At 39.7% G+C, this 23,446-nt stretch overlaps 1 protein-coding gene across 1 annotated transcript in view; it reads right to left on the bottom strand.

The window, feature by feature from the left end:
• The window catches only part of LOC149815571 (DNA (cytosine-5)-methyltransferase DRM2-like), a 63,496-nt gene that overhangs the window by 32,366 nt on the left and 7,684 nt on the right, over positions 1–23,446 (bottom strand). The window contains exon 5 of the mRNA XM_089988800.1: positions 15,615–15,719. Within this exon, the coding sequence (XP_089844926.1) occupies positions 15,615–15,719 (105 nt within the window). The remainder of the gene's footprint in view (positions 1–15,614; positions 15,720–23,446) is intronic.

Raw genomic sequence — 23,446 nt, 5'->3', positions numbered from 1 at the left:
GTTGCATACTCTTCCAGAGGGTACATACTTTCTCAAATAAAACTTGTTGCAGATATATGTACTAAATTTGGCATTTCAGATGATAAGAAGGTGGAAACTTTTGAAGTGGTGAATGCTAAATTAAGACTTGAAGATGGGACTCTTTTCGAAGACCCCACACCTTATAGACAGCTAATTGAGTCTCTCACTTATCTGTCAATCACCAGACCAGATATCGCTCATGTCGTTCACTTTACTAGTCAGTTTCAACATGCTCTCACATTTGTACACATGAGTATTGTATTAAGAATCGTCAGATATATCAAGAACACCATAACTAAAGGGTTTTTTCTATCATCATCCTCATCTTTAAATTTACTTGCTTATACTAATGTTGATTGGGGAGGAAATCCCAATGATAGAATCTCAACTACTGGTTTCTGTGTCATTTTAGAAAAATCTCTAATTGCCTAAAGATGCAAGAAGCAGCAAAAGGTCTCGTTATCTTCCACTGAAGCAGAATACAGAGCTATGACAACTACAACTATAATACTTGTATGGTTAAGAAATCTTCTCAGGGATATGAGTGTCGACATCTCCAACCCTTCGAAGATATGTTGCGATGATAAAGCACAATTTACATTGTCAACAACCACACCTTTCATGAGCACACCAAGCACATCGAGATGGACTGTCATTATGTTCGTGATGAATTCCTGAGATGAACTATTGAGTTGCCTTTCGTCACTTTAGAATTTCAACTTGTGGACTTCTTCACTAAGCCTCTTACTACCCCACATTTCTTTTTTCTTCTCAACAAACTTTCGGTATTTACACCGTAAGTTTGAGGGGGGTGTTAAGATTGTATATTCACATATTATATTATATATATGTGTGTGTTTATTTTCATTTTTATAGGCATATGCCCTATAAGGGCATTTTTGTCATTTCACTCATGTAATAAACTATTTTATTAAAATAGTTATTTTTTTATTTATTTCTTTTGTTTATTTTTTATTTTATTTTTTATAATATTAAAGGACCCCTAGGGGCTCTATGGTCAAAATGACCATAGAGTCGTTGAGGGCTCCATTGGGAGCTCCCAAGAGTCCTCTCTTTCCCCCCTTTTGTATATAAATATGGGATTGTTCCCCCTTATTGCATGCTTCTAAGAAGCACTTTATCAATAAGATCTATATTTTTTACTTCTTGTGTATCTTTTATATCTTATTGATCGTTGTATTGTCCCATAGAGGACTTGTGCATGTGCACTTGTATGCATATAATCTTGTAAAGCCTTCAAGTGGCTAGTGTTTTCGTGCTTCAGCATATTTCCTTCCATGGATGACTAATCAATAGTGTTGACATCAAGAAGTGCTTGAGTTTGACAAAATTAGACTTTACTAGTGATGCATGGAAGTATCTTAATGATATGTATTGTCTAAAAGACAACTCATATATGTAATTTGCAAAATAAAGTAAGAACCATGACCCAAGGAGAAATGAACATTACAAAATATTATAATAATCTTTCTCTTCTTTGGGATAAATTGGCTCTTTTAGAGCCTAAGTGGCATTGCCCTCAAGATGTACAACTTTATGAAAACAAAATCAAAACGAAGCACTTCTACCAATTTGTTAATGAGCTTAAACTCGAATTGAAGTGACTAAATTGGACCATCTTTGTAGAGGACGTGTTTCTTCCATAGCTGAAACACTAGAAGAACTAACTATGGAAGAGAATAGATTAAAGAAACCCCCTTCTATAAAAAACGAAGAATAAGTACATGCTATGTCAAGGCCCAAAAATAACACAAGGGCTTACAAGCATCCTCAGTCTGGGAGAAGCTCAAATGATCATGGAAGAAATGACTATGAATACAAGAAGAGTGGTAAAATAATGTCATTTTTGCAATGTGTCGGGTCACATCAAGACATTTTGCCCAAAGAGGAGAAGAGAAGATCAAATAGGTGAAAAGAAGTGGCCTCCATGGGGCCATTTTTTGAAATAAATGGAGTAGATGAAAGCTCCAAAGGCATTGGCTCAATGTCACTAGCACAACTCATGGAAGCACTATAACCAATGTTCAAAAATCCAGTTTCTTCCCTTTTCGATGTGGTTGTATCCACATGTATTGATTTTGGCAAGACTTCTTGGATTCTTGATTTGGGTGTTTCTTTTCATATGAGTCCATTGTAATGAAGTGTCGAATAAGATGAGCGATATCTCCAATAGCAAACAAGAGAGCACGCACATGCGCAAATAGCCACTAATGGGCAAGATTACAACAAAACCACAAAAGTGGCAAAACACCCAAAAGAAGAGGAAAAAAATATATTCCACTCAAGAAGGCTTCAAAGAAGCATACTTTACAATGGGGGAAAACCCCTTTATTTATAAACAAAAGAGGAAGCCTTGAAAGGGCTCCCAGAGGGACGTTGGAGCCCTTTCAACGGTCATAAATATGACCATTGGATGCTCCAACGTCCCTCTAGTGGGCCCTTTCCAAGGTAAAAAGAAAAAGAATAAGAAAAGAAAAAAGAAAAAGGGGAAAAAAAGAAGGAAAAGTACAAGTTGCGTGAAAATATAAAAGGACTATTTTACCCCTAGTGAGTATTTACAAAAGAAGTATATATTTATATATGTAGATACACGCATAGATAGATATATATATATATATAATATATATATATATATATGTATATATATATGTATGTGTCATAATCTATATATATAAATATATATGTATAACATATTTTAACACCCCCCCTCAAACACACGGTGAGATCACTGAGAGTTTGCTAAGGAGAAAGTAGAAACGAGGCGATGGCAAAGCTTTGGTGAAGAAGTCTAACAACTGGTACTCGGTAGGAACATATGGCAATTGAATGGTGCCCCGTAAAAACTCATCACGAACATAATGACAATCCATCTCAATGTGCTTTAATCGTTCATGAAAGGTGTGATTGTTGGCGATGTAGATAGAACTCTTGTTGTCGCAGCACAGCTTCGAAGGAGTTGAGAATGAGACGCCCATATCTTTAAACAAACTTCTTAACCATACAATCTCAGTGGTGGTAGTGGCCATCGCACGATACTTTGCTTCGGTAGAAAATAGAGAAACTTTATGTTGCTTCTTACACCTCCATAAAATAAGTAACTCTCTAAGAAACACACAATAACCTGTGGTGGAAATATGATCATCGGGGTTACCCCCCCAATCAGAGTCAGTATAAGCAAGTAAAGTAAGAGGTGAAGAGGGTAAGAATAATCCTCTAGTTGTGGTACTTTTCAAATATCTGATAATTCTCATGACTGCGGCTATGTGAATGGTCGTTGGAGCAGTCTAAAATTCGCTTGCACTATGAACCGCATGAGAAATATCGGGTCTGGTGATAGATAAATATGTTAGTGACTCAATCAACTGACGATAAGGTGTGGGATCTGTTAAAGGAGTGCCATCACTGGCTCTCATATTGGCGTTGATCACTTCTGGCATCTCCACTTTATTGTCATCTGTCAGCCCAGACCGGGCAATAATGTCGGAGGCAAGCTTCATCTGAAAGAGAACATACCTCTTTGGGGAGTATGCAACTTCAATTCCTAAAAAATACCTTAGATAACCAAGGTCAGACATATTAAAATTTTCTTTAAGGATATTTTTAATAAGGTCAATACCCTTTTTATCATTACCTATGATAATCATGTCATCAACATATAACAACAAAATTGTAATATACTCATTAGAAGTTTTAACAAACAAAGCAGTATCAGTATAACATAAGGAAAAACCATTATCGAGAACTACTTTGCTAAAAAGATCATATCAAGCTTTTGGTGCTTGTTTAAGACCATAGAGAGCTTTATTTAACTTTAGAATATTTTTTTTACCAATTTCAAGACCTGGCAGAGGATCCATAAGAACTTCTTCACATAGAGTTCCATTTAAAAACGCATTTTTAACATCAAGTTGATATATCGACCATTGCTTAATGGAGGCTAAGGCAATTAATGTTCGCACACTAGTCATTCTAGCTCCTGGAGCATAGGTTTCTTCATAATCAATCCCATATTCTTGGGCGTAGCCTTTTGCAACCAAACGAGCTTTGTATCTTTCTAGAGATCCATCACATTTGGTTTTGACTTTATATACCCATCTACACCCAATTGTCTTTTTTACTAATGGTTGACGAACAATGCTCTAAGTTTGGGCTTTGTTAAGAGCCTCTAATTCAATTTTTATAGCTTCAATCCAATGTGGATGATCTTTAGCTTCTTTAAATGAAGTAGACTCATGATACGAATGTATTAACATGTGACAAGCTCTATAATTAGGTGAGAAAGATTCATAAGATACAAATTTTTGTGGTGGCCTACTATTACGAGAAGATCTCCTAGGTGGATCAATAGGTTCTTCTAAAGAGAACTCTTGAGATTATCTCTCAAGAGCAGGTTGATGTTCATTTCCTAACCGTCGGGTATATACATTTATATCATTAAGGTTCTCATTTTGAGAAACATTACCATGTTGTGGTATATCATTATAATGTGAAATGCCATCACAAGTATCATCTCAAATAATTGCATCAGGGGATTAATTTTAGGAGCTAGATCAAATAAGAAGGAATAATCAATGTCTTCTCTAGATGTGTGAATATCAAAACCATTTTGTTTTTCAAGAAAGTTTACATTTCTTGATACATAGAGTTTATTATTTTGAATATCATAGCATCTATAGCCTTTTTTATTTTCACCATAGCTAATGAACACACATTCAAGAGCTTTGGGTGATAATTTATCTTGTCCTTTAACAAGCACAAAGCATTTACATCCAAATATCCTTAGTCTATTAAAATTTGGAGTAATTTTAAATAATTTTTCAAAAGGTGATACATTTTTTAAAGAAGAAGAGGGCATACGATTGATAAGATATGTTGCAGTAAGAAGAGCTTCGGCCCAAAAGTTTTTAGGAACATTTTTAGAGACAATAAGTGTTCTTGTAGTTTCAATTAAATGTCTATGTTTCCTTTAAGCAAGACCATTTTGTTACGGAGTTTTAAGACAAGATCGTTGGTGCAAAATTCCATTTGCTTTAAAATAATTTTGAAAATCTTTAGACATGTATTCAACTCTAGAATCGGATCTAAATATAGCTATATTGTTTTGAAATTGATTTTGAATAAGAATATGAAATTCTTTAAAATTAGTGAAGACATTGGATTTGTTTTTAATAATATATACCCATGTATATCTAGTAAAGTCATCAATAAAAGTAACATAGTAGGAATAGCCCCCTTTGGACATAACGGGTGCCGGCCCCCATACATCAGAATGCACAAGTTCAAAAGGTCTTTTTGACACAAAGTTACTATGCGAATACGGAAGCGAATGGATCTTTCCAAGAATACAATCATTGCATGTAAATGTATTTGTATTACAAAATTTTTCCAAAAAAGGAAAAAGATACAACTTGAAAATACTAGGATGTTCAAGCCTCTTATGTCACGTCTCAATATCTTTAGATTGAATATGATTACAAAATGATTTGGATGGCCATGACAAAAAATTCATATAATAAAGATCCCTTCTTCTATGGCCTTGCCCAATCCGCTTCCCGAACCGAAGATCCTGCACATAGCAATGGGTAGGTGAAAAAGTGACATCACATTCAAAATCGGTAATTTGAGAAATGGAAAAAAGATTTAAATTAAGTTTTGGAATAATTCGGATTTTGGGAACAAAAAAATCTTTGTTTTGGTCATAAGTTTTCTCAAGGTTTTCAATGCCTTCAACATCCAAGGATGTTCCATCGGCGGTGGAAACATAAGATTTGAATTTATTGAGACTTGGTTTTGACAAAAGTGATGCATTCGGAGTCATATGAAAGGAGGCATCCGAGTCAAGAATCCAAGAGATCATACATGGGAAGGATGAGATGGCAGCACCGGAAGTGGATGGTGTAGAGGTTGATGGAGTGGAGTTCATCTTCATGAATTGTTGAAGAGTTTCGGTAAGATGAGCAATGGACTCCTTTATGTCTCCATCTTTCTTTGAATCTTCATTCGGAGGAATATCCCCAACGGAAGCTACCTTCTTTTTAAACCTTGGACAATCCAGACGAATATGGCCTGGTTTATTACAATTATGGCAAATAATTTTTCTTCCTCCACCACCATTATTTTTCCAAAAAATGGGGTGGTTTATATGGCCTTACATTGTTGTCGGGTCTAGACACGACATGAACTTCATCAACATCCTTTTTTAAGGCCAAACGAGTCTCTTCTTGACACAAATTGGCCAAAATGTCACTTAGAGGAATAGAAGCCCTATGAAGGACGGATCCTCTTAATTGCTCAAATTCGGGACGAAGCTCATGAATAAATTGGAAAAATCTTTCTTTCTCCATTTGATCTTGCCTCATGGCAATAGCACTACCTTCCCATTGTGGTTCGAGAATGACAAGTTCATCCCATAAAGAAGATATGGTACTATAATAGTCCCTAATACTCATATCACCTTGCATGGTTTATCTTATTTTTTCTTGTAGGAAGAAATGTCTAGCAAGATCTTTTTTAGTGTACATGCCTTTTATAAAGAACAAAGCTTCATTGGCCCTCTTAAACTTCGCAAGATTTACACAAATTTTTAACTCAACATTATTCATGAACCATGCTAAAATTTTAGCATGCTCACTTTCTCAATCTTTCATTTTCGAGGAGAAGTCAAGAATAGCTTTCTTTTTTTCTTCTTCATTCAATGTTTTTTCTTCATTGCCTTCAAACTTGGTTAACTTCAATTTTGGTTCCAGAACGGTTTCACACACATAACCCCAAAGTTTTTTACCTTTGAGGTTATTTTCCATAGCGACCGCCCACATACGATAATTGGTCCCATCTAACTTAAATGAGAGGTCGATTTTGGCATCCTTGTTGACCATCTAGAAAAAAAAGTTTGAAAGCAAAAGAGAGAAGAGATATTACTTGACAAGAGAGGATCCGATGAAGCTTTCACAACCAAGGCTCTGATACCATGTAATGAAGTGTCGAATAAGAGGAGCGATATCTCCAAGAGCAAACAAGAGAGCACGCACATACGCAAATAGCCACTAATGGGCAAGACTACAACAAAACCACAAAAGTGGCAAAACACCCAAAAGAAGAGGAAAAAAATATATTCCACTCAAGAAGGCTTCAAAGAAGCATACTTTACAATGGGGAAAACCCCTTTATTTATAGACAAAAGAGGAGGCCTTGAAAGGGCTCCTAGAGGGACGTTGAAGCCCTTCCAACGGTCATAAATATGACCGTTGGATGCTCCAACGTCCTTCTAGGGAGGCCTTTCCAAGGTGAAAAAGAAAAAAGAGAAAAAGTAAAAAAAAAAGTACAAGTTGCGTAAAAATGTAAAAAGACTATTTTACCCCTAGTGAGTATTTACAAAAGAAGTATATATTTATATATGTATGTGTCATAATCTATATATATAAATATATATGTATAACATATTTTAACATCCATACTATCTAAATATCATATTAACCCAAATAATTCTTATATTTCAACCGTCGATGGAACTTCTTTGAAAATCAAAAGTTTTGGAACTTTGCAAAAATATCAAACTTTTTATGTACCAAATGTTAGAATGGTGCCAAAATTAAATTTAAATCTCTTATCTGTTTCCCAAATTATGGACCATGGGTGCAACATTTATTTCTTATCTAATGGTTGTTTGGTACAGGATCTTCAGTCTGAAAAGTCGATTGGGCGAGGTCATAGAAGTGGAGATCTCTATGTTATGGACAATCTTGAATTATCAAAACATGTTTTTTGTAATTTTGTGGAAAAGAAAGATATAGAAAATTGGCATAAAAGATTAAGACATCTTAGTATGCCAAAATTACATTTGTTTTTATTTTCTGCAAATTATAAAGAAAAGGATTTAATTTGTAAAGATTGTATTCTTGGTAAAATGAAATCCTTACCCTATAAACCTAATCATTTTATATCTAAAAAACCATTTGAGTTAGTATATTCGAATTTACGGGGACCGGCTCTAGTTGTGTCTAAAGGAGGAATATCATACTATGTTATTTTTGTGGATGATTATAGTCGACATACATGGATATATTTTCTTAAGTACAAGTCTGAAATATTTGATGGTTTTCAAAATTTTCATCATTATGCTAAAACACAATTTAAAGCCAACATTAAAATTTTTACATCCGATTTTGGAGGAGAATTTTTATCAAATGATTTTAAAAATTATCTTGACCTACATAGAATTATCCATCAAAATCTTGTGTTTATACTACTTAACAAAATGGAATAATCGAAAGGAAAGAAAGACATTGTTGAGAGCACTAAGAAGCTTCTTATATCTAAAAATGTTCCTAAAAGTTTTTTGGTTGAAGCCGCTCTTACACGATTTATTTGATTAATATGCCTTCAAACACTATTGAAATTTTTTCTCCTATTGAAAAATTATTTAAAACTCCTCCCGATTATAAAAGATTAAGAGTTTTCGATTGTAAATGCTTTGTCCTTACTAACAAAAATGACAAACTTTTTGCTAAAGTTATTTCTTTTGTTTTCTTGGGATATGCCGAAAATCAAAAAAGGTATAGATGTTATGAAATTAAAAAGGACAACTATATGTTTCAAAAAATGTCACGTTCCTTGAAAATGAATTTGATAAGGATAAATTCAAAGAACATTATGAGTGTTCTTTTCTTTTTTTATCTTGCTAATAAGCATGATAAAGTTGTTGATTATGATAGTATTCATGAGAACAATAATGATGACATTCATAATGTACATGAAAGTAACAATGAGGACACTCATGATGCACATGAGAATGAAAGTGAAAGTCTTAATGACATTTTATCACATAATGAAGTACAAACTTACACTCGTTGTACTGAAGATTATCATCAATGTGCCTGAAAAAGATATTTCCAAAATCAAGACATAGATTCATCTAGTATTAGAAAATCCATGAGGATTTCCAAAGCCCTTAATAGATTTGTGTTTTATGACTCCTTTGAACCCGATTATAGAGCATGTCCTATGGCCATCCAATCATATGTAGAACCATTCTTTTACAAGATGCTAAGAATCACCAAGAATATATTAGAGCCATGAATGATGAATATAAAGCTTTAAAAAAACAAAAACTTAAAACATTCAAACATTACCTAATGGAAAGAAAACCATAGGGTGTAGATGGGTTTATAAAATTAAAACCAAAAGTGATGGGTCATTAGAGAAATATAAAGCTAGACTTGTAGCTAAAGGGTATAGCCAATAGTACGAAATAGACTATGATGAAACATTTGCTCTAGTTGCTCGTTAGAACCTTCGTTTCTATAACTTCAATTAGAAAATTGCTCATCTTTCAAATGGACGTTAAAAATGTTTTTTTGAATGATACTCTTAACGAGAGAGTTTACATGGAACCTCCCCCAAGATTATGGTTGGCACATGGAAAAGTCATTCGTTTATGAAAGGCTTTGTATGGTCTAAAATAAGCCTCTAAGGCTTCGTATGATCGATTCAGTAGTGTGATGACACAACTTGGTTTTAAATCTTGTTATACTAATACAACGAAAGGCTTTGTTTGTTAAGTCTTATAAGGTGATAAGGAAAGAGTTAGTCATATCAAAGATGTTCTCAAAGCTAACTTTGATACGACAGATCTTAGTTTTTTACGTTACTTTCTTGGAATTGAAGTGACATACTCACCTCATGGTTATTATTTATTATCTATGTCACATGGGTGCGGGTGCGGGTGCGGGTGCGGGTGCGGGCGCGGGTGCGGGTGCGGGTGCGGGTGCGGGGATTCGGCACTTCCAAAAAACCCGGGTGCGGGGGTGCGGCAGGGGCAAAAATGTAATATATATATATATATAAAAGGGGTCGGGGAATAGGGTTTTTTTTTATTTTGCAGTCTGTCAGCTGCTGTCAGCAGCTGACTCAGCATAATTTTTTTTTTTAAAAATTCGAGAAGCCCATTTGGGCAATTTTTTTTTTTTAAAAAAAATGGACCTTAATGATCCTGGGTGCGGTCAACGCACCCAGGATCGGGTTGACCGCACCAGGTGTGGCACCCGCACCCGCGTCGAGTCGCGTCAACGCGGGTGCGGCACCCTCCTAGCCGAATCCCTGTGACATAGTTTATTACAGACTAAATATGCAACAAAGATAATAGAAGGATCAAGGCTTTCTGATGAAAAACAAGTTGATACTCCTGAGGTCATTAATGCCAAGATGAAGAAGGATGATGGAGAACCTCTGAAAGATCCAACTTCATACAAACAGATGATTGGAATTCTAATTTATCTTTCTATTACTCGTCATGATATTGCTCATGCTATTAACTTTGCTAGTCAATTTCAACATGCTCTTACTACAGGACATATGAGTGTTGTAATAATGATTATTAAATACAATAAAAATACTATTAATTATGGTTTATTTTTGTCATCTTCTTTCCCATTAGAAGTTATTATGCATTCAAACTCTGATTGAGGAGATGCGAATGATCATAACTCAACTATAGATTTTTGTGTTTTTGTAGGTGACTTGGATTTCGTGAAAATGCAAGAAACAACAAAAGGTGTCCTTATCTTCCATAAAAGCAGAGTATCGAGCTATGGCAACCACTACTTCTGAGTTAGTATGGTTGAAACAATTGTTAGAAGACTTAGGAGCTATGTCACATAGACATGACAAAAGGCCCCATGTACCTGTGTCGACATGGCCCGACATGGGTAACGGTACCAGGCACGGTATGGGTATGTGCTAGGCCTGGGTCGGGTCGGGTCCAATTGAAATCCAACTCGAACCCCAACTCTCTCTCTCTCTCTCTCTCTCTCTCTCTCTCTCTCTCTCTCTCTCTCTCTCTCTCTCTCTCTCGCTATTTTTCCCGTCTCCACCCTAACCAACGGGAGAATAAGAACGAGGGGAGGAGAAGACGAAGAAGCAATGAGAGAGAGAGGGTACCTCCTCGTTCTTCTTCTTCGCATGGGGAGAGAGAGAGGCAGTGGGTATGGGGTCCCCCTCCCCCTCGTTCTTCCTCTTCGCATCGAGAGAGAGAGAGAGCAACAGCATCAGCGGATCCTCGTTCTTCTTCTTCGCATTGAGGTCTAGAAAGAGAGAGAGAGAGAGAGAGAGAAATGCTTCGCTTTTTTGAAGAAGAAAAAATGAAAGAATGACCTAATGTGATGATCCTCAATGTTGCACTACTCCTCGGTGAGCCTTGGATGTTGTCCTCCTTCTCGCTCATTCGATGCCTTTGCGTCGTGCGCTTCTCTCGATAACTTTCTCTCTCTCATCACAACCTAATGTTGTTCTTCCTTCTCTGTTACTACCCTTTCCCTCTCACTATTGTCCACTATGGCGAGACTCTCTCGCTTTTTCTTTTTCTTTTTCTTTTCCTCTTCTTACATGATATAGAAATTTCATATGCATTATTTGCTTAATGTTACATGATAAGTCTTTTTTGGTATAAATTGAAGAATTGATCATGATTAAGCATAATTCGTGTTTATGCAAAATTGTTGTTATGAGGCATATTGTTGTGATTGATTATATTGGACCTTTGATTTAATTTTTCAAATTGACCCTCTTTGTAAAATCTTTTATTTGGAAAATGATTCCCTTAAGTGTTTAACGCATTTTTATGGCATTTATATTTGTCCATCACATGTTATTTAATGCATCATTTGTTTGGCCTTATTATTGTTATATTAGAGATATTTGTTGAGTTGAGTTATGTTCACCTCGTGTTATGTCATTTTAGATTGTCAACTTGTAGTTTGACTCTAAAATGACTTGTTATGTGATCTCTAATTATGAGTGTGTCACTGGTTTATTTTGGTCATTTATTTTATTATGGATGCTCTTAATTATGTATACATGTGATGGATGTCTAAAGTTTGAAACCATAAGTATTTTAAGATATATTGAAATTGATAATTTGTTAAATGTTTATCATTACAAGTCTTATTGCCTCAAGTGCCTTCTCCTTTTATTCCTCTTATCTAAGTGTCATCATATGTAGACAAGACATTGTTCACACCTTTGTGTGTGTTGATAGCCCTTTGTTGGCTTTGTTCTCTTAGTCTAGTAGCCGAACACACTTGTCTTGTGTATCATCATATGTAGACAAGGCACGTTGATTCACATCATTGTGTTTGATTTTAGTCCATGTTGGCATTTGTGTCCTTGTTCTAGTCGCTAAGATGTATGCACATGGTTGGCTTCTTTCACTCATTTCAAGTGTCTTTTTATGTAGACAAGAGATGTATTGTCACACTTTCGTATGTGTTTTAGCTCATGGATGGCTTGGTACTCTTGTTCTAGTAGCTAAACATGCTTGATTTTGAGTGTCATTTTATGTAGACAAGAGATGTTTTTAGTCTATGTTGGCATTTATTCTCTTGTTCTTATCGTTGATACATTCATTTCAAGTATTATTATATGTAGACAAGAGGTGTTTTATACACACCTTTGTGTGTGTCTTTGGTCTTTAATGGCATTATGTTTATGTTCTTGTTCTAGTAGCTTATACACTTGATTTATGGGTTTTGGAGGACTAATGAGGTGGTTGTTTGTAGTGGATGAACGATTGTTGAAATTTGCAAAATTTCATTATTAATTTGTTTTTTATCCCCATATATCATATGGAATTTCCTTCTAAATGAGTTTTTCTTAATCCTTACTACTTGCAAAGAAAAATATTTATGGATAAAAGGATCATATCATTGATATGCACATTTGAAAATCAATTTTACATCTTGGCATTTAACCTATGAGGGGATTCAAATATTTTGCATATTAAGTGCTTATGTTTTTTGACCACCTAGTGAGTTTTTGCATTTGTAAATATTTGAGTGAGAAATTCCTCAATGAGTAAGGTTCTCTACTCAAATAATATTCATTCTTGACTCTTGGGTGGATGTTTTTTAATTAGATCATGTCCTTGCAAGTTCACATATGGCATTTGTTTGGCATAGAATTTCTTCTAAGATGTGAGAAAAACCATTAACTCATCTTTTGTTGATAAAATATCTCCCTATTGTTGATTTATGTGTGTTAAACATGCTTTCTTTCGTATGCTCTTATACACATTCCCTTGGAAGCAATTTGTTCTTGTGTGAACATTGTCTTCTTAGATATATTTCTAATACATGAAATTTTTTACTTGATCTTAATACAAATCTCATATTTTGTGTGTCTTTGTGCACTTGTGAGTGTTCTCCGTGCACACACTCCTTACTTTCAAATATTGATAAAACCCTTTGTGAGAATGCTTTTGGGAGCCTTAGTGCTCACCTATTCTAAGAGATTCAATCTTTTGCATTTGTGGTTGTACCCTTTGTACCTTTGGGTACTTTTATTCAAGTGTTCTTGGTGTGTCTTTGCACACGTATTCCTTTGTGGTGTTGGTGCTTGAAGTGCACATCTTTGAAGGCATTTTTACATGGTTCTTGGAGATATTTTTGTTCAAATGTTCTTAGTGTGGCCTTTGTGCACTTATCTTTCTTCAAGAACTTAGTGTGTTTTATCAATGTTTAAGTTTAATTCGTGTTTTGCATAATACTCAATCGAAATGCATAAAATATCTTTTGAATCATTGTCCTTCTTAATCAATGTTATGGTCTATTATCCATTTTTTATATCTCTTATTTGATTAAGATACAAAGATACCCCCCTTTGCTGGCAGTAGGTTGTCGTAGGCAGCTACTCTCTCTCTCTCTCTCTCTCTCTCTCTCTCTCTCTCTCTCTCTCTATATATATATATATATATATATATATATATATATATATATATATATATATAGTGATTCCAACATTTTGAAATTCTTTGTAAATTCCTTTAATTGTAAGCTTTTCTCTGTTTTTTCTAGGGAAATTTGAGGTTCCCGCTCTACAAGTTAGTGTTGTCCTCTCTCCCTTGAGAAAGGATAATGCCAACAACACCTCACCTCTACTTGGATATGAATCTTCACCTCTTGGGAACTTAGAGTTCCTAATTGAGGTTTGCTCAAAATAGATTTTAGAAATGATTCAGATAAAAAATAGCTCAAAACGGGTCTACAGCATGACAAATGGATCCCCAAAACAAGAGGATCAGCTTATTTATAGGTAGCAGCCGTGCAAACTAAAAACCATACAAGAAGCCCTGGAAGCCTTGCACGCCAAAGCAGTTGCTGCAGCTAAGCCCAGCCAGGCCAACCATATAGGAGTAGGAGTGGACATTGGGCATGTAGCCGGGCAGGCTCTTGGGTACCTGGCCCACCATGAACCGGGCTCAGGCTGGTTTTTGCAGCCCAGCCTGCCATAACTTGTAAATGTCTAGTAAAAGTGATAGAAACTAATATCATTTAAATGGTTGGTAATAAGAACTAGTTAGACAGTTAATGGTTCTTTTGTTTTGTTTTGTGTAAAGATAAAGTTTATTGCAAAACAGTTTAGTGACGAAAAGTCACAGCTAGAACAGAAAAATTTTTGTATACATCTTCAACATTAAAAATATGAAAAGAATTTTTGTAATCTTTGGCCTAGGGATGGATGTTTGTATTCCTTATTATTGTTGTAGGACTTATAATAGTCTAAATATGGTTATATTCCACAGGAAGACCAAGAACCTCAATCTCAGGCATGCTTATTGTTAGACATTCCAGATTTACTGTCCTTGAGAAAAATTGCATGAACTGCTAGTGCATGGAACTAATGAAAAGTAAACCCAGCAAGACAAGGAGGCTTCCTAAAATGGTGGTATCCTAATATGGCAACCCCATGATTCAATTCTGCATTTACAGTGCCTGGTTTATCTTCATCAACTGAATGAAGGTTGTCTTCCAATATTCACAGCAAATATGTCATTACAACAAAACTAGAACAAGTGTGACAAACCCACACTGGTCTTTAAACTCCAACTGCATATGCATGAAAGAAGCCTTCAAAATATAGGTCTTATTCTCCATCCACTAACATCCCCGTAATCAAACATCTGGACATCAGCATCCAATATATTACTTAACCTAGAATAATCATGTGGATCCAACAGAACAGAGTCTCCCTCACTCGCGTATAAACAAAAACATGCCAGCAGCATTCACTTCAAACCAGGCACACATGCATGAATGAAGTGGGCCACGCAGGTCAAAAGTTCATGAAAAGAAGTAATGTCTCCCTCGTAATTAACAATGGCAAACTATGTAAACTTCTGGCACAACAAATCACAAACATCTAACAGAGCCAAGCAGGCCACGACTTCTTCAACATCCTTGTTAATTTTCCAGTAGAACAACAATGTATCAGGGAAATAAAATAGACACTAGCCTCCTTGTGATTTTCCTTATAACATATCTACACCAAAACAGCAACCTGGGGATTGACTATTCTTGGTTATCAAGCCTATCAATAGAGGAACTTTACATTTATTTCAAGATTCAATAAAACTATACTCTGTAACTGACCAGATTGAGACACACAAGGCAATTTAAGATAACTAAAATTCATTAATAATGACCTGCTAAAATCTGCCACAGCTTAAAATTGTGCACAACACAAGGATAAATTCAAATTCTTCCTAGAAAAGCAATGATTGTATCATAAACAATGACAATTACCAAATTTTCAGCAGCACTTTGTTCATCATCCACCACATCCTCTTCGCTTTTCGAACTCCATGGATCATGAGGAGAATAAACATGAAGAGAAGAATCATCAAGAGCCTACAAGTACAATAAACTTCATAATCAGTAACAAATTTCTTTCAACAAGGCAAAGATACCTGAAAATCACAATAACATGGCACACATTTTGTTTTATTTGAACCGTCAAGCAATGTGTATATTTTGTTTTTTTGCAACAACATATGAAATGAAGTTTCACAATTGAGTACTTGTTAAGGAAATATAACCAAGAACCTATTATGCTTTTAAAAGTTTTTTCTTCCGAACATGAAAAAGATCTCCCAACTATCACAAATGAAAAACTTCCAAAATCAAAAAATTTGTAATATTATTGCACTAATATTGTAACGCCCCAAAATTTCAAACTTGCAAACCTTTCAGAAAAAAACATACAAGAGACTAAAAAGGAATCTCTTCATCTCAAAGATGGTTTACGAAATCAGCGGAAGACTATACTTTTGTTAATTTCAGAAAGGCAACCAGACAACTTTGGATGCGTTAGCTAAAAGAACCAAAACGCACAACCCATGCTACTTACAAACACTTGGAAAAGCCACTTTCATTTAAAAAGTTCGCCAAAATAGTAAAAAATTCGGATATCCCAAGGAAAATCCGTTACAAAACCCCAAACAACAGGACGTGAGCTAAGAGCAGGAAGAAGAACGTCTTGGAGTCATCTTGCCATCGCGCAATCGCCTGTAGTGTACCTAATCATCACTTGTACCCATAGAATGTGTTAGTTTCGCGAAAAACTAGTAGGTGCACAAGAGAGACTGCAGAAAATTGAATTATGTACATTTAATTCAGCAGGTTACGCAGTTTAAAGCAAATATGCAGTCAAACAGGTAAGCAATGCACGAGGTAAAATAGTGCAATCGAATAAGTAGTGCAAGCGAGTCAGTAGTGCAAGCGAGTCTCACGACCCAACGACCAGTGTGAACAGATCTTATGTTTCGATAATTACTATCCTGCGGGTACGCGCAGGCAAAACGTAGAAACAACTGAGACTAGTTCGGGCGTCTGTTATTCTATGTATTTTCAATAACCCGAATAGCTAGTTGAGTTTGCTCCAAAAGGACGGCTTTAGCCGAGAGAGGATTCCCCAAAGAAGGCAGTGTCACGGATGCATCCAACTTCTGCAGAAGTGTTCAACTAACTATTGTAGCCCCTTTCCCCTAACTCCAATGACTGGGGAGGCCGGATTGTTGCCCGTAAGGTGGTTGTTAACAACTTATCCATTGGAGTTTGTACCGTTGTGTCCTCTCCCTTGACAGACTCATAAAAGCGAATAGGTACGTTAGGCGTTGCTTAACTAACGACCCATTCTATGTTGTGGTCTTTAAACCACTCGAGCATCTTGCCTGTGAAGGCGAATGTGAGAACATTTATGTGATTACAGCATTGTGCATTTAGCACTGTTCGAGGTTGCACGACCGTCTCATCCAATCATCGCAGTACTAGACGTGTCGTGCACGACTACAAGTACTCTAGGATGAAGGGGGTATAGCTCCTCAATAGAAGCCTCAACAGGAGTGTCTCACAAAGATATAAAGTTTATCAACTTTACTTTATCCTTTGAAACAGCAGTACATTGTGCCAACATTATGCATGCGATTTTCTAGAACCTCATCCGCTATCGGGGTATCTACATGCCTCGCATGACTCGATACCGACCTCAATAGACGGGATACAGGTTTCTCAACAGAACCCCAACTTGTCTGCAAGACTGCATACTCAAGGAGTCAGGATCCTTGCAAGGTATCCCTCTCCTTAGACGATGATGTAACGCTAGCTCCCAACTCAACTCTCGTCGCAAGAGAGAAAGTGGTAAATGCCCCTTGCATCTTCCACGAGGATGCCCTTAAGGCATACGCAAAGAGCAAGAACCTACACGTCATCTGCAATAGCAAGGCAATACCAACACATATGCAAAAGCAAGAGCCTAGGCGCAGAGTGTGAGGGCAAGGTAAGCGCGGTAAGCAGAAGTGCGACGCTAAACCTCGACGCGATGCGTGACGGCAAGTAAAGACTGACATAAGGTAAAGGGCAAGGATCGCGAAACTACGTCCGTGAGTTAAGTGCATACTCGTATAAATATATATATTTGTATATATATATTTATTTAATGGTCGTTTTTAGTTTAATTGAACTTAATTCAATTATCCAAGTCTTCCGTGCAATCTTCCCCTACCTCAGAGAGTTACGAGCTTGCTGGCGTCTGCGGATGTACACGACTGACGGCTCGGGTCGCAGAGCGCGAGTGGGATCCGTTGTAGCTGCAAATATGCGACAATCTTAGCACGCTAACAGCAAAACAGAAGGTCGGAGTCATTGTCACTGACCTAACGCGAAGGAAGCAGAAGCAGGGGCAGTGGGCCCCTGTTGACCTACTCTCAGCAAAGTACGAGGAAGCAGAGGGTTGTACCCCTGCCCTCAAAGAGCGAGGACAGGCAGGGTTGCGCCCCTGCCCGACGAACATGCACAGAGGTAGGGGCTCGGCCCCTGCCTAATGAAATGCGAACAGGCAGGGGGCGAAGGAAGAACGAGGCGAGGGGGCTTGCCCCTGCCTGTCAAAAAACAACGGAGGCAGAAGCGATGCCCCCGCCTAAAGAGTGAAGAGGCACAGAGAGGGGGCTCGGCCCCTCCCGTGCCGAAACAAAAAGCAGGGAGGGGCTCGACCCCAATCCCCTGCCATAATAAGAAGCAGGGAGGGGGCCGACCCCCTCCCCTGTCGTAATAGGTAGCAGGGAGGGGACTCAGCCCCTCCCCTACTTACAAGGGTGCAGGGAGGAGCTGAGCCCCGCTCCTGCAACAAGAGGGTATCGGGAGGGCTCAGCCCCTCCCTTACCAACCACAGCACAGGGAGGGGCTCTGCCCCTCCCTCGCTAAAAAGAATCGCAGAGAGGGGGGCTTTGCCCCTCCCCTGTGATTCAATGGGGCAGAGAGGCGGCCTGCCCCCCCCCCTGGGCAACGAAGAAACGAGGGGGGAAAGAGAGAGAGATAGACGAGCGAGGGAGAAGAAGGGAGGAAGAGCGTACCTGGTGGTCGGCGGCGGCGGAGAGAGTCGCCGGCAGCGATGGGCTGACGCTGGTCTCCGGCGAATCGAGGAAGACGAGAGGCGGTGTGTGTCAGGGAGAGAGATGAGAGAGTCGAGGTGGAAGGGCGGTGAGGAGGGTTTCGTAACCCTCCTCCCGCCTGCCTCGCTGTCTTAAAAGACAGCGAGAGGCGGTGGTCCGGGTCGGGTCTGAATCCAGCCTGAATCAAAACAATTTTTTTTTTGCTGTTACATCATACCCTCCTTAAAATAATTTCATCCGCGAAATTTCTATTGCATGTATTGGTCAAAATACAAGTCAGAGTATTTTTCCCTGATATCAGACTCAGGCTCCCATGTACATTCATTTATTCCATGATGTTGCCAACGTACTTTTACAAGAGAAATCGTCTTCGATCTGAGCACTTGGTCTCGACGATCAACGATTGCCACTGGTCTTTCCTCGAACGTCAAGTCTTTTTGGATATCCACATCATCATAATGAATGATGTGTGATGGGTCATGAACGTATCTTCTCAGCATAGATATGTGGAAGACGTCGTGGATCTGAGCGTACTGAGGAGGCAGCGCAACACGGTAAGCCGCCTCACCGATCTGATCCAGGATCTCAAAAGGTCCGACGAACCGGGGACTCAGCTTTCCTTTCTTCCCAAAACGGAAAACGCTCTTTGTAGGAGATACCTTAACAAAAACCATATCTCCTGTTGAGAACACGAGCTCTCTACGTCGACGATCGGCGTAACACTTCTGCCGACTCTGTGCGGTACGCAGACGTTTCCTGATCATCTGCACTTGCTGAGTATAGTGTTGTAGCACTATAGGTGAATCTAGCATCCGTTCACCAACCTCATCTCAGTAAACAGGTGATCGACAAGGCTTCCCGTACAAAGCTTCGTACGGAGCCATACCGATACTCGCATGATAACTATTATTGTACGCGAATTCTGCCAACCCGGTATGAGAGTCTCATTCTCCCTTCCAGTCTTACATGCGCGCTCGCAGCATGTCCTCTAAAGTCTAAATCGTGCATTCAGATTGTCCGTCGGTCTGAGGGTGGAAAGCGGTGCTGAATTTTAGTTTTGTGCCAAAGGCTAACTGCAGTTGTCCCCAAAACCTGGAGGTGAACCTCGGGTCACGATCGAAGATGATTGACACAGGAATACCGTGCAATCTCACAATCTCCCTGACATAGAGGTCTGCCAAGCTGTCCAGTGACTGACTGAGCCGTATAGGGAAGAAATGTGCTGATTTAGTGAGTCGATCCACGATCACCCAAATCGCATCGTGTTTCCTTTGCGTCCTCGGCAAACCGACGATGAAGTCCATCGTGATGTCCTCCCACTTCCATTGTGGAATCTTCATCTGTTGCATCACTTCGCCTGGTCGCTGATGCTCGATCTTAACCTGTTGGCAAGTCAAGCACTTCAAAACGTACTCGGCTACGTCCCGCTTTATTCCACTCCACCAATATTTGCGCTGCAAATCTTTGAACATCTTTGTGCCGCCCGGGTGAATTGTGTACTTGGACTTGTGGGCTTCAGCGAGAATCTCTTCTCTCAAAATAGGATCTTCTGGCACCCAGAGACGATCCTTATGCCAAACACCTCATTCCTCACTCAGACGGAAGGGGGTATCGGCCCGCTGCGCTAGAGCCTTCAGCTTTTCGTACCTCTCATCGATCTTTTGACTAACAAAGATCCTTGACAATAGCTCAGGTTGAGCTACCATGCTGGATAGACTGATCGAATCTCGAGTGACCGCAAACGGTTTCCATGATATCAGGTCCTCGATCAGCCTCCACCCAGTGAACAACAAATTAACGGAAACACTGGGAAACTTGCGGCTCAGAGCGTCGGCCACGACGTTCGCTTTTCTTGGGTGGTAGGACAAGGTAAAGTCGTAATCCTTGAGGAATTCCAGCCAACGCCGTTGCCTCATATTCAACTTCTGCGAAAACAAATATTTTAGGCTTTTGTGATCTGTAAAAGTCTCGAATTGCTCCCCGTACAAATAGTGCCGCCAAATCTTCAATACGAAGACCACCGCTGCTAACTCCAAATCATGAGTAGGATAATTCTTCTCATGAATTTTAAGTTGGTGCGATGCATAGGTGATCACTCTATCGTTTTGCATTAAGACGCAACCCAAGCCAGTCCCGGAAGCGTCGGTGTAAATCACGAAGTCGCCTTGACCCGAAGGTAAGGCCAAAATAGGAGCAATCGTAAGACGTTCCTTCAACATCTGAAAACTGCTCTCGCACATGTCGTCCCACACGAACTTAGTTTCTTTCTTCAGGAGCTGCGTCAAGGGTAGAGAGATCTTAGAAAAGTCCTGGATAAATCTTTGGTAATACCCAGCTAATCCAAGAAAACTTCGAATGTCACGAACATTCCTCGGCTGCTGCCAACTGAGTACAGCCTCGACTTTCGCTGGATCCACGGACACACCTTCCTTGGAGATGACATGTCCCAAAAACATGATCTCCTCGAGCCAAAACTCGCACTTAGAGTACTTAGCAAATAAACGCTTCTTTCGCAAGGTTTCGAGAATAACCCTCAAGTGCTCACGATGTTGCTCCCAGCTATCGGAATACACCAGAATGTCGTCGATGAACACGATCACGAAGGTGTCCAAAAAAGGTTTGAACACCCTATTCATGAGATCCATGAACGTTGCAGGAGCGTTAGTGAGTCTGAAGGGCATGACCGTAAATTCGTAATGCCCATACCTGGTCTGGAAGGCCGTCTTGGAGATATCTCCCTTAATTCTGAGTTGATGGTACCCAGATCTAAGGTCGATCTTTGAGAAGATCTTGGCCCTCTGCAACTGATCGAACAGATCATCGATGCGTGGCAACGGGTACTTATTCTTTATTGTCGCCTGGTTGAGCATCCGATAGTCGATGCACAATCGCAATGATCTGTCCTTCTTCTTCACGAACAAGACAGGAGCTCCCCAAGGCAAGACGCTGGGGCGGATGAATCCCTGATCCATCAACTCCTGCAACTGCTTCTTGAGCTCTTTGAGCTCGGCTGGTGCCATCCGATATGGAGCCTTAGAAATTGACGCAGTACCCGACAGCAACTCGATGCTGAACTGCACCTCACGAGGTGGAGGAAGGCCTGGCAGTTCCTCCGGGAAGACGTCTGGAAAATCTCGAACAACCTCCAAGTCTCCCATCGAGACTCGCGTCGGCTCGAACTGGATGACACTGACCAAAAAGGCAGTGCATCCTTTCCTCAGGTAGCTCTGCGCCTTCAGCGACGAAATCAACTTGCTCGCTCGAACGGGTTTCACGATCTTGAATTTCATCTTGGGCATTCCTGGTGGAAATAAGACAATCCTGCTCGGCAGAAAATCTTGGCATGATACTTGTGCAGCCAATCCATGCCCAGGATGACGTCAAATTCCGTCATCACTAGCAGGATAGCACAAGCCGGTAGATGCCGATTTGCCAAGACTACGTCCAACTCTGGTACGTAGGTCACACAAATGGTGTTTTTCCCAACAGGGTTATACACTTCAAGGGTATTATGCAAGGGTTTTACAGGTAGTGCAACAACTCAGCAAAATTTACCGAAATAAAAGAGTGTGTGCTACCACAATCAAAAAGCACAAAAGTCGCTTGGTTAGCGACAAGAAGGGTACCTTGCACTAGGTCGTCGTTGGTCAACTGCTCGGCCTTGGCTGAGTAGACGCGTCCCGGCGCCCTCCTTTGACCGCTCGACTGCGGTTGTGGAGACTGATACTTCTGTTGTTGTTGGGGTGGCCGAGGGAATAGAGGTGCTCCGTTGTTCTGCCTGGCATCGTCAGCTGCCTTTTTGCGACAATCGCGGGCATAGTGGCCCATCTTGCCACAATGCAGGCATCCGCCTGTGTCGATCGGACACGCCTGCCCGATGTGAGATTGACTGCACCTGGGGCACACATTGCCAGTCTGCTGCCTGGCTAGAGGGTTGCCCTAAGGCCGCTGACGCTTTGAAGGAGGATATCGTTTCCTTCCTCCTTCGCTCTTCAAAGGAAGGAACAATTGTTTGCCTGGGTCGCCGGAAGGTGTCTTCGGCTCACCACCCGTAGCGGGTGGCCTCCTGCCCTGAGTACTCTTATTGCGCTCCCAGGCTTCACTCAGAAGGGTGGCGGCAGCAACTGCTGCAGAGAAGGTCGAGGGCATGCTCGTTAGGACCTGATGCATGAGTCCCTCCTTCAGCCCCCGAACAAAATTTCGTGCTCGTTCGCGATCATCCGCGAACATGTTGGGGCAGTAGGGTTCCAAGCTCTGGAATTTGGCGATATAATCTGTCAAACTCGAATTACCCTGGCTGAGCTCCAAGAACTCCACATTCTTCTCCCTCGCATGAGGCGGGAAGTAGTTCTCCAAGAAAGCCTTTCTAAAGGCTTCCCACGGAATGGGCGAAATTCTTGAAAACTGCACACCCCAAGCCATGTCCCACCAACTGCAGGCATGCTCCTTCAGCCTGAAGGTCCCGAATAACGTCTTCTTGTCATCGAGCACTGACAAGACCTCGAACACTCGTTCCACCTCCTTCACCCAGTTATCGGCCATGTCTGGGTCGGGCTTGCCATTGAAGGTCTTGGGGTCAAGCTTCAGAAATTTCTCATACGTCACTGTGGTATGCGGCCTCGGCTCAAGAACTGGTGTTGGTTCCCTCTGAGAACGAATCTGGTCTCGCATAGCCGCTGCTAAGGAACT

Source organism: Nuphar pumila, chromosome 15 (assembly GCF_984573655.1).
Source record: "Nuphar pumila chromosome 15, dmNupPumi1.hap1.1, whole genome shotgun sequence".
NCBI classification, from domain to species: Eukaryota; Viridiplantae; Streptophyta; class Magnoliopsida; order Nymphaeales; family Nymphaeaceae; genus Nuphar; species Nuphar pumila.
Note: the sequence above shows the minus strand (reverse complement) of the source record. Positions and strands in the feature narration are given on the sequence as shown.